The sequence below is a fragment of the Prionailurus bengalensis genome, chromosome A1 (assembly GCF_016509475.1).
Source record: "Prionailurus bengalensis isolate Pbe53 chromosome A1, Fcat_Pben_1.1_paternal_pri, whole genome shotgun sequence".
Classification (NCBI taxonomy): domain Eukaryota; kingdom Metazoa; phylum Chordata; class Mammalia; order Carnivora; family Felidae; genus Prionailurus; species Prionailurus bengalensis.
Genome location: NC_057343.1, coordinates 71,677,391 through 71,691,857, shown reverse-complemented (window position 1 = coordinate 71,691,857; position 14,467 = coordinate 71,677,391). Strand labels below are relative to the sequence as shown.

At 37.1% G+C, this 14,467-nt stretch overlaps 1 protein-coding gene across 7 annotated transcripts in view; it reads right to left on the bottom strand.

The window, feature by feature from the left end:
* The window catches only part of PCCA (propionyl-CoA carboxylase subunit alpha), a 417,069-nt gene that overhangs the window by 388,586 nt on the left and 14,016 nt on the right, over positions 1–14,467 (bottom strand). For 5 of the 7 annotated variants that reach the window (XM_043582407.1, XM_043582436.1, XM_043582417.1 and 2 more), the window contains exons 2-4: positions 13,053–13,130; positions 7,071–7,118; positions 6,896–6,964 (exon numbers count right to left, since the gene is read on the bottom strand). In XM_043582407.1, the coding sequence (XP_043438342.1) occupies positions 6,896–6,964; positions 7,071–7,118; positions 13,053–13,130 (195 nt within the window). The remainder of the gene's footprint in view (positions 1–6,895; positions 6,965–7,070; positions 7,119–13,052; positions 13,131–14,467) is intronic. The other 2 variants (XM_043582425.1, XM_043582446.1) reach the window with 1 other exon arrangement.

The window sequence follows — 14,467 nt, the reverse complement described above, 5'->3', positions numbered from 1 at the left end:
CTGCCTCTGATTCTGTGTCTCCTTCTCTCTCTGCCCCTCTCCTGCTCATGCGCGCTCTCTCTCAAAAATAAATAAACATTAAAAAAAAAAAAGACTATCCAAGAACAACCAACTAAATAATCTGCAAAGCCTCCCTACAAGCACCTCTACAAGCACCTCAAATCCTAGATTAAATTTAACAAACACCCTTTAAATGAACAACTTGGCTTACAAGAAATTACAGGCAATCCCCAGGGATCAAAAACAAAAAAGGAAGCTAAAAGCCAGACAGCATCTGCCAGAGCCAATATTGCAGCTAATCATGGAGAGTGGGAGGGGGATCTCAAGAATCGGGGTTGGTGAGCACATGGAAATTGGGGGAAACCGGTGTGCCTAGAGAGGGTACGCAAGCTTCCTGCCCTGTCCCCATACCTTCCCTTACTCAGGTCTTCCAACTGACTGTTTCTGAGCTATACTCATTTATAATAAACTGGTAATCTAGTAAAAAAAAAAAAAAAAAAAAGGCGGGAGGGGGAGAGAATCTAAAGAACTGAGTTAATTCTCAGAGAAAGGAGTTAAAAATTATAAGAAAAACTCCCTACATACGGCCAGACTGCTCAAAGATTACATCCTCAGTGAAAAGGAAGAAAAATGTCAACCTAATAAGTACATGGAAGACATATATTTAAAATTATCTGCTGTAGTTCAAAGTAAGAAGTCTCCTCTGTAAATTAGAAACCATGGGTCTAGTCAAGAGAGGGAGGGATATATGTCATTTCATTTTGTTTTTTCCATTATCCTCGAAATTCAGCAACCTTCATGCCAATAAGTTAACAGAAACATTAGTACCAGAAGAAGGGTACCCTAGAGAGTCTGGCAGAAACAAATATAGCACCCACCCAACAAGGCCGTATCTGCAACCCAAACCATGCTGGGATTCAACATTAAAGACACCAGATAGGAGGTCACAAGCCAAGATCCACACAAATGAAAAGCTCATCCATTGTGTAAGAAGTCAGAAGTAGACACTTAAGAACTTGGAATAATACAGCAGTATGATAGAAGCTTCAAAATAAGTAGTTAAAGGGGCACCTGGGTAGTTTAGTCAGTTAAGTGCCCAACTCTTGGTTTTGGCTCTGGTCATGATCTCACGGTTCCTGGGTTCAAGCCCCACATCAGGCTCTGTGCTCACAGGGTGGAGTCTGCTTAGGATTCTCTCTCTCTCTCTCTCTCTCTCTCTCTGCCTCTCCCTGGTTAGCACATGCGCATGCACTCTCTCAAAATAAATAAATTCTAAAAAAGTAAGTAGTTAAAAATGAGTAAGACATGAAAGGGGATTCAAATATATAAGGGGGGGGGGGGAAGGTAGATTCAAAATGGAGTAGACCTGACAGACTTCTCAACAGACAGCACAACACAAATGCAACCAAAGTAATTATTGCATCAGATGCTTTTTATCAGTGGATGAAAAATAGTAGATGAGAGGTTGGGGGACAAATATTCACATGGATTCAAAGATTCACCCCCAAAAATTAATTTCAAAAGAGGGGGAAAAAAATGCACCATTACCTCAACCAAGTAATCAGTGTAACCAAAACCACCTAACATTATGAACTTCTTGATACAACAGGATCACTTAAGTATTTTTTTAATTTTTTTTAACGTTTATTTACTTTCAAGACAAAACAGAGTGAGAGTGGGGGAAATGCAGAATCTAAAGCAGGCTGCAGACTGAGCTGTCAGCACAGAGCCCAACGCAGGGCTCAAACTCACAGCGAGATCGGGACCTGAGCCGAAGTAGGACGTTTAACCGACTGAGCCACCCACTTATGAAGGCGCCCCACTTATGAAGTTTTCTTATCAAAAAAAAAGATTTACACTGAATCTATTTGTGAGGAAACAAACCCAGACTATCTATAAGCCAATTGGCCTGGATTCCTCAAAACGTCAGTATCATGAAAATCAAACAAAGAGGGAAGGGAAGAGGACTATTTTAGATTAAGAGACTCTTTAAAGAGCCATAATAACCGAATATAATTCATGAACCACGACTGAACTGTGGGTCAAAAAAAATACTAAAGACATTGGGAGCGGCACCTGGCTGGCTCTGTAAGTAGAGCATCTTCATTACAGGGTCATGAGTTCAAGACCCATGTTGGGTGTAAAGCTTACGTTAAAAAAAAAAAAAAAAGTAAAGACATTTGGAGACAAATGGGAAAATTTGAATACAGTCTGTGTATTAGATTATACTATAGAATTACTAATAATTTTCCTAGCTTTGATAGGGTATATGTAAGAGAATAGCCTTTTCCTGGGAAATAAAAACTTAAGTATTTAGGGGTGAAATGCCATGACTGTAACTTACTTCCAATTTCCTTAGCAAAATAAAAAAAGAAGAAATATACACACAATATATATTTATAATCATACATATGGACACAGTTATAAGCAAATGTGTCCAAATGTTAACTGGTGAGTCCAAGCAAAAGGTATAAGCACTCACTGTACTTGCTCTTCCAATTTTATGTCTGAACACTTAAGAATATAAATGGCCACTAATATGAAAAGGTACTCAACATCAATATTCATCAGAGAATTTAAATTAAAACTACAATAAGATAACATGTGAACACCAACAGAATAGCCAAAATCAGAAGGACTGCTGAGATCAAGTCCAGGCAAGGACGCAGAGCAACATGAACGTTCGTACATTACTGGTGAGAGCAAAATGTGGCAGAGTCATACAGAACAACTATTTGGCAGCTTCTAACACTTATTTTTTAAGTTTGTTTATTTTGAGAGGGGGTAAGGGGGAGAGAGGGAGAGGGACAGGGAGAAGGGGAGGGAGGGAGGGAGGGAGGGAGAGAATGAATGTATCCCAAGCAGGATGTATGCTATCAGTGCAGAGCTCAACATGGGGCTCAATCTCACAAACCACAAGATCATGACCAGAGCCGAAATCAAGAACCAGACTTAACCAACTGAGCCACCCAGGCACCCGTGGCAGCTTCTTACAGTTAAATATGCATCTATTAATGCCAGGAGTCAACAAAATACCACCCACCCACAGGCCAAATCCAATCTAAGGACAGTTATTTTATAGCCTGCAAGTTAAAAATGGTTTTTACATTTCTAAAGGGTCATATGTATGTATATATAAGTAAAAGTAGCAGAACATGTGATCTGCAAAGTCTAAAATATATTTATTTACTCCCCAGACAGAGATTTACTATTCATACAGGAAAAAGTTGCTTTGCCTCTCATCTACCTGATGACCAAGTAATTCCACTCCTAGGTATTTAGACAAATCAAAGTATATGTTTACATAAAGATTTGTACTAGATTATTAAAGAAGTCTTGTTCACAATAGCTAAAAACTGGTGGGTGGATGTGTCTAATTTGGTAAGCAAGCTTATCCTAAAATTCACATGGAAGAAAAGACAAGAATATTGAAGACAATTTTGAAGAACAGGATGGGGGAAAGGAGACCAATGGAAAAACTGCATAATCATCTTTAAAAAGCCAATTTTTTTCCATTACACATCATTTATAAGGTAGGTCGTTTTCTTTATAGGACTGTCAGTTAATAGTTGTAGTAAACCGTTAGCCTTTTCTCCCTGCTTAAGTGTCAAAAATTAGTTGTGAAAAATATTAACTTGCCATTTAAAAACAATCAACTGTTGGGGCGCCTGGGTGGCTCAGTCAGTTGAGCGTCCAACTTCGGCTCAGGTCATGATCTCACGGTTTGTGGGTTCAAGCCCCATGTCAGGCCCCGTGCTGACGGCTGAGAGCCTGAAGCCTGCTTCAGATTCTGTGTGTGCCTCTCTCTCTCTGCCCCTCCCCCCCACACACTGTCTCTCTCTCAAAAATAAAGATAAAAAAAAAAAAATCAACTGTTGTATTTTCCTACTGCAATATTTACATTTCCATTTATGAAATTAACATAAAGCATATAAGATATTTTTTACTCCAAATTACATTTAAAATGCTCACCTCCTGGGGTGCCTGGGTGGCTCAGTCAGTTAAACATCCGACTTCAGCTCAGGTCATGATCTCATGGATCATGAGCTCGAGTCCTGCGTCAGGCTCTGCCCTAATGGCCCAGAGCCTGGGCATACTTTGGATTCTGTGTCTCCCTCCCTCTCTCTCTGCTCTTTCCCACTCACACTCTGTCTCCTTCTCTTTCTCTTGCTCAAAAATAAACATTAAAAAAAAATTTAATGCTCACCTGTTGAAAATAAATATTGCAATGTTAACAATACATCTAAGTAGCAAGACTTGTTCATATTACCCATATTGTAAAGCTCATTGGATACAATGATCATCTTTTTGGTCACATGTTAAGGAAGCAAAAAACCGTTAGAGGAATTCACCCTTTTGGCTTTCTTGAGATGCAGAAAGCAAACAGATTTGGTTCTAGTGCTAAGGCCTAAACTAAACTTTGAACATTCTAACTATCATTATTATCCTAAATAGTATCTTTCTAGAAAAGGGCTTAAGGTAGGTCACACTAAGAGGAAGTTTTGACTGATCATGCATTGCCTCCACTGTGGGCCCTAGGAAATCTTATTCTAAATTATGTATTATAATCTCTGGTAGGCTCATTTCCACTTTCAGCAAAAAGTGACTAAAAGTCTTTAAAATGTAAAACTACCATCTCTGCTTTAGAAGGATATGAAGGACCATCTTAAAACTCTGACCAACTCTTCTGAAACCATTTTTTTCAAAGGCTGGAAAGTGACAGTGTACCTCTAGATCAAAATGTTATGGGTGAGTCTGGGTTGTGTGAATGGAGGCCTCAGTCTCTTGATTCCCCATGAGAAGATTTACGTGAGAATCCACACTCGAATAAAGACAGCCAGAAGGAAAGTAGCAAGTGCAAAGCAGTTTATTAAATCGGAAGTACACTCTCAAGGTTGGAGAGCTGGCTCCTACGTTGTTTTGGGATTGGATAGTATTGGTTCTCTCTGGGCTGGGAGGAGCTGAGACAGACAGTGTGGGATGGTCTCTAATGGAGGCTGCTTCCAGTCAGTTGGGAAACTCCCCCCATAGGTTGGGAGGAGTTTCTGACCCTACAAGGTTTGTACCATACCATCACGGCAGCCTTTCTCCAAGGCAGGGGCTGTACCCGCAATGCAAATTGCTCCTGCAAAGCTTCTACCTAACAAGAACACAAAACTAGAAAATTAAGAATGGGAAAAAGCAGTCGTGCTGTTGGGAACTATAATACCAACACTGAAATACAAACATATGAAAAAAATCAAAATGCAAATAATTTTGGACCATGCATGCCAACAGTCACCTTCATGAGAACACAGGATACAGAACTATATCTTGATATGAGAAAAGTAAGTTAAAGTTTACTATAAGACTTGATATAAAAACAGTGTCCATTTTCTCTCCCAATTTATGCATGAGTGAAAAACACCTCCTGACCTAATACACTGAAAATGAACACAAGACAAGAGAAAATTTTAAATCTATTACGAGCCTGATGGTAACACAAACTTTTTTCTAAAAGAGTTTGCTACTGATAAATGTCTTAGTTTACCAACCAAGAAACAGATTAAAGTAATAGTTTTCTCATTATTTCATAGATATCTTGTAAGGAATATAAACTACTATTGAAACTATCAGTTAAAACAAATTATTAGTAAAGAGGCCAGAAACCAATATTAAAAAAAAACCACATATGTAAAATAAATTTATTTAATTTCTTTTTTAAGTAGAAGAGGACTATTTTAAATGTATCTGTCAATACTCTGGTTTCTCTTCAGATCACATAAATCTTTCGCCTTTTTAAATGTATCTGTCAAGTAAACTAGATAAGATACTTAACCTTTATTTTCAGGAAATTAGAATAGCTTGTAATGGCTTCTCTTTTTTTTGTTTTGTTTTTTTTTTTTTTTAAAGGAAGTCAGTCGCAATAAAGCAGAATGAACAACACATTTCTAGGTAAGAAATCACAAACAATGAAAATCCTCTGTATTATCTTTCTGTATAATAAAAACTGACATCACCGATAGGTCCCGTTATCAAAAGTAGTGTAAAAGAATGAAAAACAGTAACGTAAAGTACCGCTACTTAAATTTCATCCCCTAAAGTTCTAATAATTTACATTCTTTTCTCAGGAGTTTTTTTTCTATTCCTTCATAGTTTATTACTGCTAAAAATGCCTGCTGTGGTAAAAATCCCCAATAAAATCATTCACGGCTTTATGTTATTCCTTTTGTTCATGTCCAATTAGTATTAGCGTATCTTTCATTCATCAACCTTTCAGCCGAACACGATACAGCATTTAGGAAAATTAAACAATTATAGCATTCCCTTAGTGATACTGGAATTCAGCTGTGGGAAAACATGCTTTCCTAATGCAGCATGATATAAACATTACAATAATCTTTGAATCTTTCTCAAGCTTTGTCCAAATCTACTTGGTGACCAGCAATCTGTCAAGCAATTTTTAAACCCTAATGTAGGTTTTTAAAACCCTGGGGAAAAAAAAATTAAGACACATATTAAAGACATTATGATACTTCCATTTTGCTTAATACAAGAATCAGTAATTAGGTGTTTTGTTTTTTAATTGTGTATACCCTTTTCAGGCCAAGAATGAAGAAAACCTACATCTTTTACCTTTATTTATTTATTTACTTTAACATTTATTTATTTTTGAGAGAAAGAGAGAGGTAGAGAATGAGCAGGGGAGGGGGAGAGAGAGAGAGATACAGAATCTGAAGCAGACTCCAGGCTCTGAGCTGTCAGCACAGAGCCCGACGGAGGGCTCGAACTCACGAACTGCAAGACCATCTGAAGTCAGACGCTCAACTGACTGAGTCACCCAGGCTTTTTTTTTTTTTTCTTTTAAATATACCCCAAATAAGGTCTTCATTCAGATAAAGCAAAATATACTTACAGAACTAGCATCAACATCACTGTGGATGGCAACTGTCTTAATGCCCATCTTCTTGCAAGTTTTAATAACCTATTTTAAAATATATCAATGTTATCTATTAATAGAGATTCATATTTCAAGGGATTTAATAAAATTCACAAAGTAAAATGGAAAATAAGATTAAAATTCCACTCACCCTACATGCAATTTCTCCTCTATTAGCAATAAGAATTTTATCAAAAGTCTGAAAAGAGAAAAAACACATAAGAAATTGTTACTCTCACTTTGGAACCAGAAAACAAGTTTTCTCACAACACTGGACAGGATTCTTAAAAAAAAAAAAAAAAAAAAAAAAAAATTACTTCCTAGAGTAGTACTAAATATTACATGTGTGTTCATCTATAACCCAATTGCTACTAAATTCATCTGGTAGGATGCGGCCCTATAATTAGTCTGTTAAAGCATCAACTGATTTGGTTTGGTGTACTTAAATGGACTAAGGGGATATTTATAAATTCTCTTGCCAAAAGGTAATCTTCAGATAACATTTCTGAATACTAAAAAACTTTAGACAGAATTGTTTGACCACTTACTTCATAACGTATATTCTAAATTCAGGGAATTTGTGTTAAGTTTGAGTAACCACCATATTTGAAGCAGCTAAGGCCTCATAAGAGAGTAGCTCCATTCTGGGTAGGCCTAGATACTTCAATTCTAAGCCCAGCTTTGCCACTAACAATAACCTATTTGACTTGAGGCAAATCAATCTCTGTAGATCTTCACTTTCACATATAAACTGATGGCATTTCTAGAGGAAACTATTTAATAAGGTTCTCTTCCTACTCTAAAATTGTACAGGCTAATCCTTTGAAAGAAACACACAAGTAATATGGAGATCTTTTAGTACACAATTATTTCTGGGTTAGTGAATTGTTGTAAGTTGAATGTAACTACAGAAAAAGTCTTAGTTATATTTCTAAAAGAAAGTTAAAGCTATATATGATCTTTAAAGTACTCATATAACTGAAAGCAATATTTTAACCTGACAGGGAGTCACAGAATCTCAGAGTTGGAAAAGGTTTTCAAAGTCTTGGTTTAAACTTTATGTCACACATCACTTATTCTAGCAAACTGAGACAAGCCTCTGCCTTAAAAATTGGTAAACTCTTAATCTGATAATATCCTGAGTCATTCAGAGCCTTGAGCAGATGGGTCCTTAAAATACCCTCATGTCACGTCAAGCCTGAGACTACAAAATCATAGGCCATTCTATACCTAAGTAGTCATGGTAAATCCCTGTTAAACACTGACAATATACAAAGAAAAAAATGTTTTATACCTCTTTGAAATGCATTTTAAAATGTGCATTTTTATAAGTATTAAACAGATGACATCTGATAAAAGCAACACAAACACGAAGTTACACAATAAGCAACTGTTATAGGAAATATAACCAATCATAACATTATAGGGATTAAGAACTTCCTTCTAATTTTTATCTGCATGGCAGAATAATAGTTAAAAGCCAGTCTGGAACTAAATTGCCCAACACCACCATGTGTTCTTATGTGGGCAAGCCATCCTTCTCAACCCTCATTTCCTGGTATGTAAAATGAGGGTAATAATAGCACCTGCCACAAGAGGCTGTGAGAGTATGAATTAACACCCTTAAAGTGTTTAGAATAGTGCCTAGCACATAATATATACTCAAGAGGTGTTAGCCATAGCTATTGTTATTCACCCCTTTGGGCCACACACCACACTGTTTGTGACAAATCTAGGAGTGTGAACCTATCTAACAGGGAAACATCTACATTAAAACAACTATCTGCACCTGACACATCTTCTCTATTCAGGGCTTGTGATGGCTAATTTTACTTTTACATGCAACTTGACTGGGCCCCAGGGTGACCAGATGAAACATGATTTCTGGGTGTGTCTGTGAGAGTGTTTCTAGAGGACAGGAGCATGTGAATCAGGGGACTCAGCCCAGTACACTGCCCTCCCCAGTGTGGGTGAGCATCATCCCATTCGTTGAGGGCCTGAGAGAACAAAAAGTAGAAGTGAGGATTTGTCCCGCTTTCCTGATTCAAGAGGGACACAGCCTTGGCCTACCCTGGGGCTTACCGACATATGGGCTCCCAGGTTCTCAGGCCCCTGGACCTAGACTAGAATTACATCACCACCTTTCCTGTGTCTCCAGCTTGCAGATGGCAGATCGTGAGACTTGGCCTCCATAGCTGTGTGAGCCAGTGGATCTCCACATACATCTCCTACTGGTTCTCTTTCTCTGCAGAACCCTAATACAGGTCTGTTAATACCAATTAGTGCACAAGCTAAATAAAGCTGATCATATCAATTAACCTTCCATACAGAAGATATTCTTTTGAATAAATGTATGTATATGGTTCAGGGTTTAAAAGGTACAAAAGGTGATATACTGTAGAGACAACTAGGTCTCTGCTCCAAAGGCAATGCTATTACCAGTTTCCTGTACATATATTCTTTCAGGTAAGCTATGCACGTAAAAGAATACATACAAATAAATTTACACGGACTTTAAAACTTCCCCTCTGCATTAAAAATTACAGGGAAACATCAAGTGCATTTGATAACTTCTGTGTACAATATGGCAGTATGACAACAAAGTGTGGTAAGTGCCATAACGCAGCTACATCCAAGAGGCTGTGGCCAGTGCAGAGAAGGAAGAGTGAACAGCAAGGGCAAAGGCAGTGACATTGAAAGCAGACGGTAGCACTGAAAAACAAGGGATTTTTAATATAGCTCAAGCACAAGATATGTACAGGGGAGCTGGAGCAAACAAAGCTAGGGTAAAAAAGGCCAGATGATAAAAGGACTTATATGCCATTTAAGGAATTGGACTTTATCCTATAGGTCCAGAGCCACATATAAGGAGGCACTCTGAAGATATTCTAAGGGAAATGAACAAAAATCTTTAAATCAGGAACCTATATCCTGAAGACAGAGGGGCTTTCAAGTACCATGAGAGAGAGAGACGGACTTTTGCAGCAGCGGTTCTCTAACTACTAATGAGGTCATCCAGGGTAAGAAACACAATGGAAATTCCTGAAGATTTTTTGTTTTAAGTTACCTCCTTTTATTCTATCCTCTATCCCTCCTTCCTTCTTTTCTCTTCCCCATACTTAGATCTTCATAGCCAGGGTCTAAAACCACCAAGGACACTTCACTCCATTCACAGCCCAAGACAAGGGCTGAGCTGGCCCGTTCCCCTGGGTACTTGTTGAAGGAATGACCACAGAACTCCACACACTGACTAGTCACTTACCAACACTTCTGAGAAGTGGTACAGAACAGTGGGTAAATCTACCACCTCACTAGAGAAGCCCAGGCTTGAGTTTACACCCCAGTTATTTACTATCTGTGGATTTTGAGGCTGTTTCCAAATGTACAAAACCTAGTTGTTAAGACTAATATTAAGCAGCTAACATTTAGGGCACATGCTTTCTATATGCCAGGACAAATCCCTTCTGTCCACTATGTCTCATTTAAGGCTCAGAATAGTCCTATGAAGTCAGCTGAGAACATCCCCAATTTACAAATGAGAAAATTAAGGCTTGATGAAGCCAAATCACTTGCCTAAATCACTTAAAATTCACAGGGGCAAAGCCAGAGCTCACATCCAGGTATTCATATCAAAACATACCACAATGTGACATGATCGGAGTATAATGGTACAAGCTTTAAACACTGTATTAACAGTGACACCTAAGATCACATTTGTTACGCCAGGCACAATATAGTACTACACTGGTACACGCTAACTTAAGGCCTACTTTAGTAGCCTCCTGGTCTTTTTCTAAGCAGATTATTACTAAATCTTCCCTATTGTTATGAACATATCAGAGACAAGTCGATGTGTTAAAATTCAAGTCAAAAAAAAAAAAAAGGTACATTTAGTAATGATTAAATTTTACCTGGTTTAATTTCAACCTGATGGAAATTGCTGATAAAATATAAAGGAGTCAATGACAAGTTCAGATGAGAATCAATTTATTTAGCAAATATGTATTACCAAAAAATCAGATCTATCTGCACTTAGGACAGGAACAATAAAAAACAAAAAAGTGCAGTATTTAATGAATAGCTATGACAACAGCAAGAATTCCTAGAAGTAGAAAGTCCCAATTAAAGGCAGCCCTGGAGTGAAGGGCAAGCCTGCAACTTGGTCTTAACACACAAAACCTATATACTACCGTTAGGTGTCAACAAGCATCATGGACGTTATGACATGACTGACACACTATATAGTTTCACCACAATTACCTAAAAGCAAAGGTACAGCAAAGAAGACAAAGATAGCAGGGAGCAGATCTGATTTCAGACATTTAAAACAAAATATGTACTTTAGTGGACTCCAAGGTGGGGGGAAGAGCTCTATAAATTCCCTAAACCAGGTTATACGCATTTGTTTATTTTTAGTAATTATCAATGGCCACCAATGTGGGGGGTGAGTCAGATATTACTGTAAGCTCATTACGAGGTTATGGCAAAAAGAAGCCTCAAACCAAACTCCACCAACACATACATTTATGAACAGGCATAAAAAAGATCTTAAAATCTACCAAATAAAGCTCAATGATGTCTCAACTTCCTTCATTGTATAATGCTCCAACAGTCTGAATGAAAGGTTCACCTGAGGTAAATACATCAATATTCTGATTTGGCCAGTTACACTGTCAGACTCAATCTATCAAGAACCTCCAGACAAAGAAAGAGCTGCACATAGGATCACTTCATTTAGGGATCAACCTTAGTTTCTATCCTTAAAGAATGAAAGGCCAACTAGATTGTTTTATTCTAATTCAGGGGCTAAGAATTTCTATTAAATAGCAGCCAGAACACATATCTTGCATACCACTAATGTCATCAATGAGAGCCCACTTCTAACACCTATTATGCTAATGAGGAAGGCTACCAAAGTTAACAGGGAGAAAGAGAGCTGAACACTTGGTAGTATTCTATGTCTCCCCCACTCTGGAATGTGGCCTCTTGAACAAATACTAGCTAACCACTCCCTAGAGTGTGTTCCCAGTTAGGACAGCTCACTACCTCTAGATTGGAACTCAACACATGTGCAGAAATATACATACATGCACCCCAACTTCTATACTAAAGTTTTCATATTAAACCATGGATTTATTTCATAAAAGGGAGTTTATCATAGCTAATTCATCTGGACCAGTGCAGTCCAATCAAGTAACCACTGGCACTAAGCTCTTCAAATGTGGCTAATCAAACTGAGATGCCAGAAGTGTAAATTATACACTTGGATTTAGAAGATCTGGTACAAAAAAAAAAAAAAAGTATCTCATTGATACTATTTATATTATGTACTGAAATAACACTTTAGATATAGAATTAAAACATACTATTAAAGTTAACTTCTTCAGTTTTTTTTAATGTGGCTATTAGGAAATTTTAAATGATATATACCCTGCAAATTGTGTCCACATTGTTATTAAACTGCAATGATACACACCCTTTCTCCAAGCCTCCAAATTCTTTTGAGTAGTTTTGTATACTTCAAGAGATGATTTAGAAGATACCTCAGCTATTTCGTTCTCAAATAATCATTCATCAGTTTTACCTTCCTGACTCTCGACTTGAATCACTTCTTCTTAACCAAAACTCTCCTGCCCTGTTTGAGGTCTTCATGGTCATTGTCATTAGAAAAAATGACATTTTCTAATCACCACTTATAGGCCCTTTCTTTCTCCTATTACGAGCCTCAACTATTATCCTCTATCAGGATTTTAACTGGAATTCCCTTGCCCCAAAATTTACAATACACAAAGGTGCCTTCAAAATTAACCCTACAGATATTAAATGGAAAAATAAATCAGTTCAATCAAAATCTCTCAAATAACCCAGAATTTAAGAAAGAAGGCTATGTTAGTTATTCTGCTGAATAACAAAGGAAACACACTAAAAGTTTACTCAATTTCTGGTAAAGGTACAAACACAAAATTTAAGACTCAGGTTGTGGCCCACAATGAAAAAAGATTGAGCAGCTATAAAACCCATGATGTTAGAGTAGTAATTATACAGTGCTAATATTTAATCTGTCCACTGAACACAGCATGGAAACAAGAAAGCAAAACCATTATAACTTTGCTAGTATTTTTTAAATACTTACTTTTTCATTAGAATCATATCCTGCTGAACAGAGACTACGGGACACCATTAAGTGCTGTCTTGAGTAGTGTGGGACATGCTACCAAAAAAAAAAAAAAAAAAAAAAAGGTGAAATAAATTACAGATCCTTGAATGGGCTTTAAAAATATTTTTTCAGAGTAATTCTTCCAGTATGCATCTACCTAAAATATTTTATCAATACATGTAGTTCTAAGCCACATGCCCTAACTATGGAAGGTTGGAAGGTAAATCATAACTACCAGATAGATCCCTTTGGCACACAAGAGAAACCAAAGGCATCAGAATGATCTCCAGAAAAGTAAAGTAAGAGCCAATGGGTCAACTTTTTTTTTTATTTACATCCAAGTTTGTTAGCATATAGTGCAACGATTTCAGGAGTAGATTCCTTAATGCCCCTTACCCATTTAGCCCATCCCCCCTCCCACAACCCCTCCAGCAACCCTCTGTTCTCTACATTTAAGAGTCTCTTCTGTTTTGTCCCCCTCCCTGTTTGTATATTATTTTTGCTTCCCTTCCCTTATGTTCATCTGTGTTGTATCTTAAAGTCCTCATGAGTGAAGTCATAGGATATTTGTCTTTCTCTGACTGATGGGTCAATCTTAATTATAGAGAGCTGATGTTACCAGGGAGGAGAGGAATTAAATAGGTGATGGGGACTAAGGAGTACACTTGTGATAAACATCAGTGATGCACAGAACTGTTCAATCACTATATTGTATACCTGAAACTAATATAATACTGTATGTTAACTGGAATTAAAAACTTAAAGGATCAATGGGTCAAATAAAATTTAAAAAAAGGTCTGATTATGCACACTTGACATGCCAGGATCATAAGGTCACATACCACACAGAACTTTATAAAACATAAAACAAGAGTCTTGGCCTTCAAGGGGCTCCAATTTTCACAAGGACCAGAAAGTAATCAAATAGAATTTTTTATTTGCTGAGGTCTTGAACAGGATTTCTTAGTCTACTTTTTCTGGTACAGGGAAAAGGTAATACTAATAATCAAGTTGACTTCTAATTCATTATTATAAATGTGGAAAAAAATGTTCTCTTAAGGCTTTAAAGCATTAAGAATCATCACTAATAAAATGTATAGTTGAGGTTTAAGAAAACAATTTACCCGGTAGTCATTGATACAGCTATTAAAAAAAAAAAAAAAAAAGGTGGGGCTAGTGAAAAGCAAATGGTACTACCCCTCAGAACTTTCTAAGAGGACAACGCTAATAAGAGGCAAATGTTTTTATACCAACATTCTTAAATAAACTCAAAGATCTAATTTTTTTAAAGCACCAAGCCTTAAATTACAAAATGTAATCTTAATATAAAAGTGAAGGTAATAGATAAGAAAGACACTTCAGAAATGAAGTTCACACTATCAAGTAAAAGA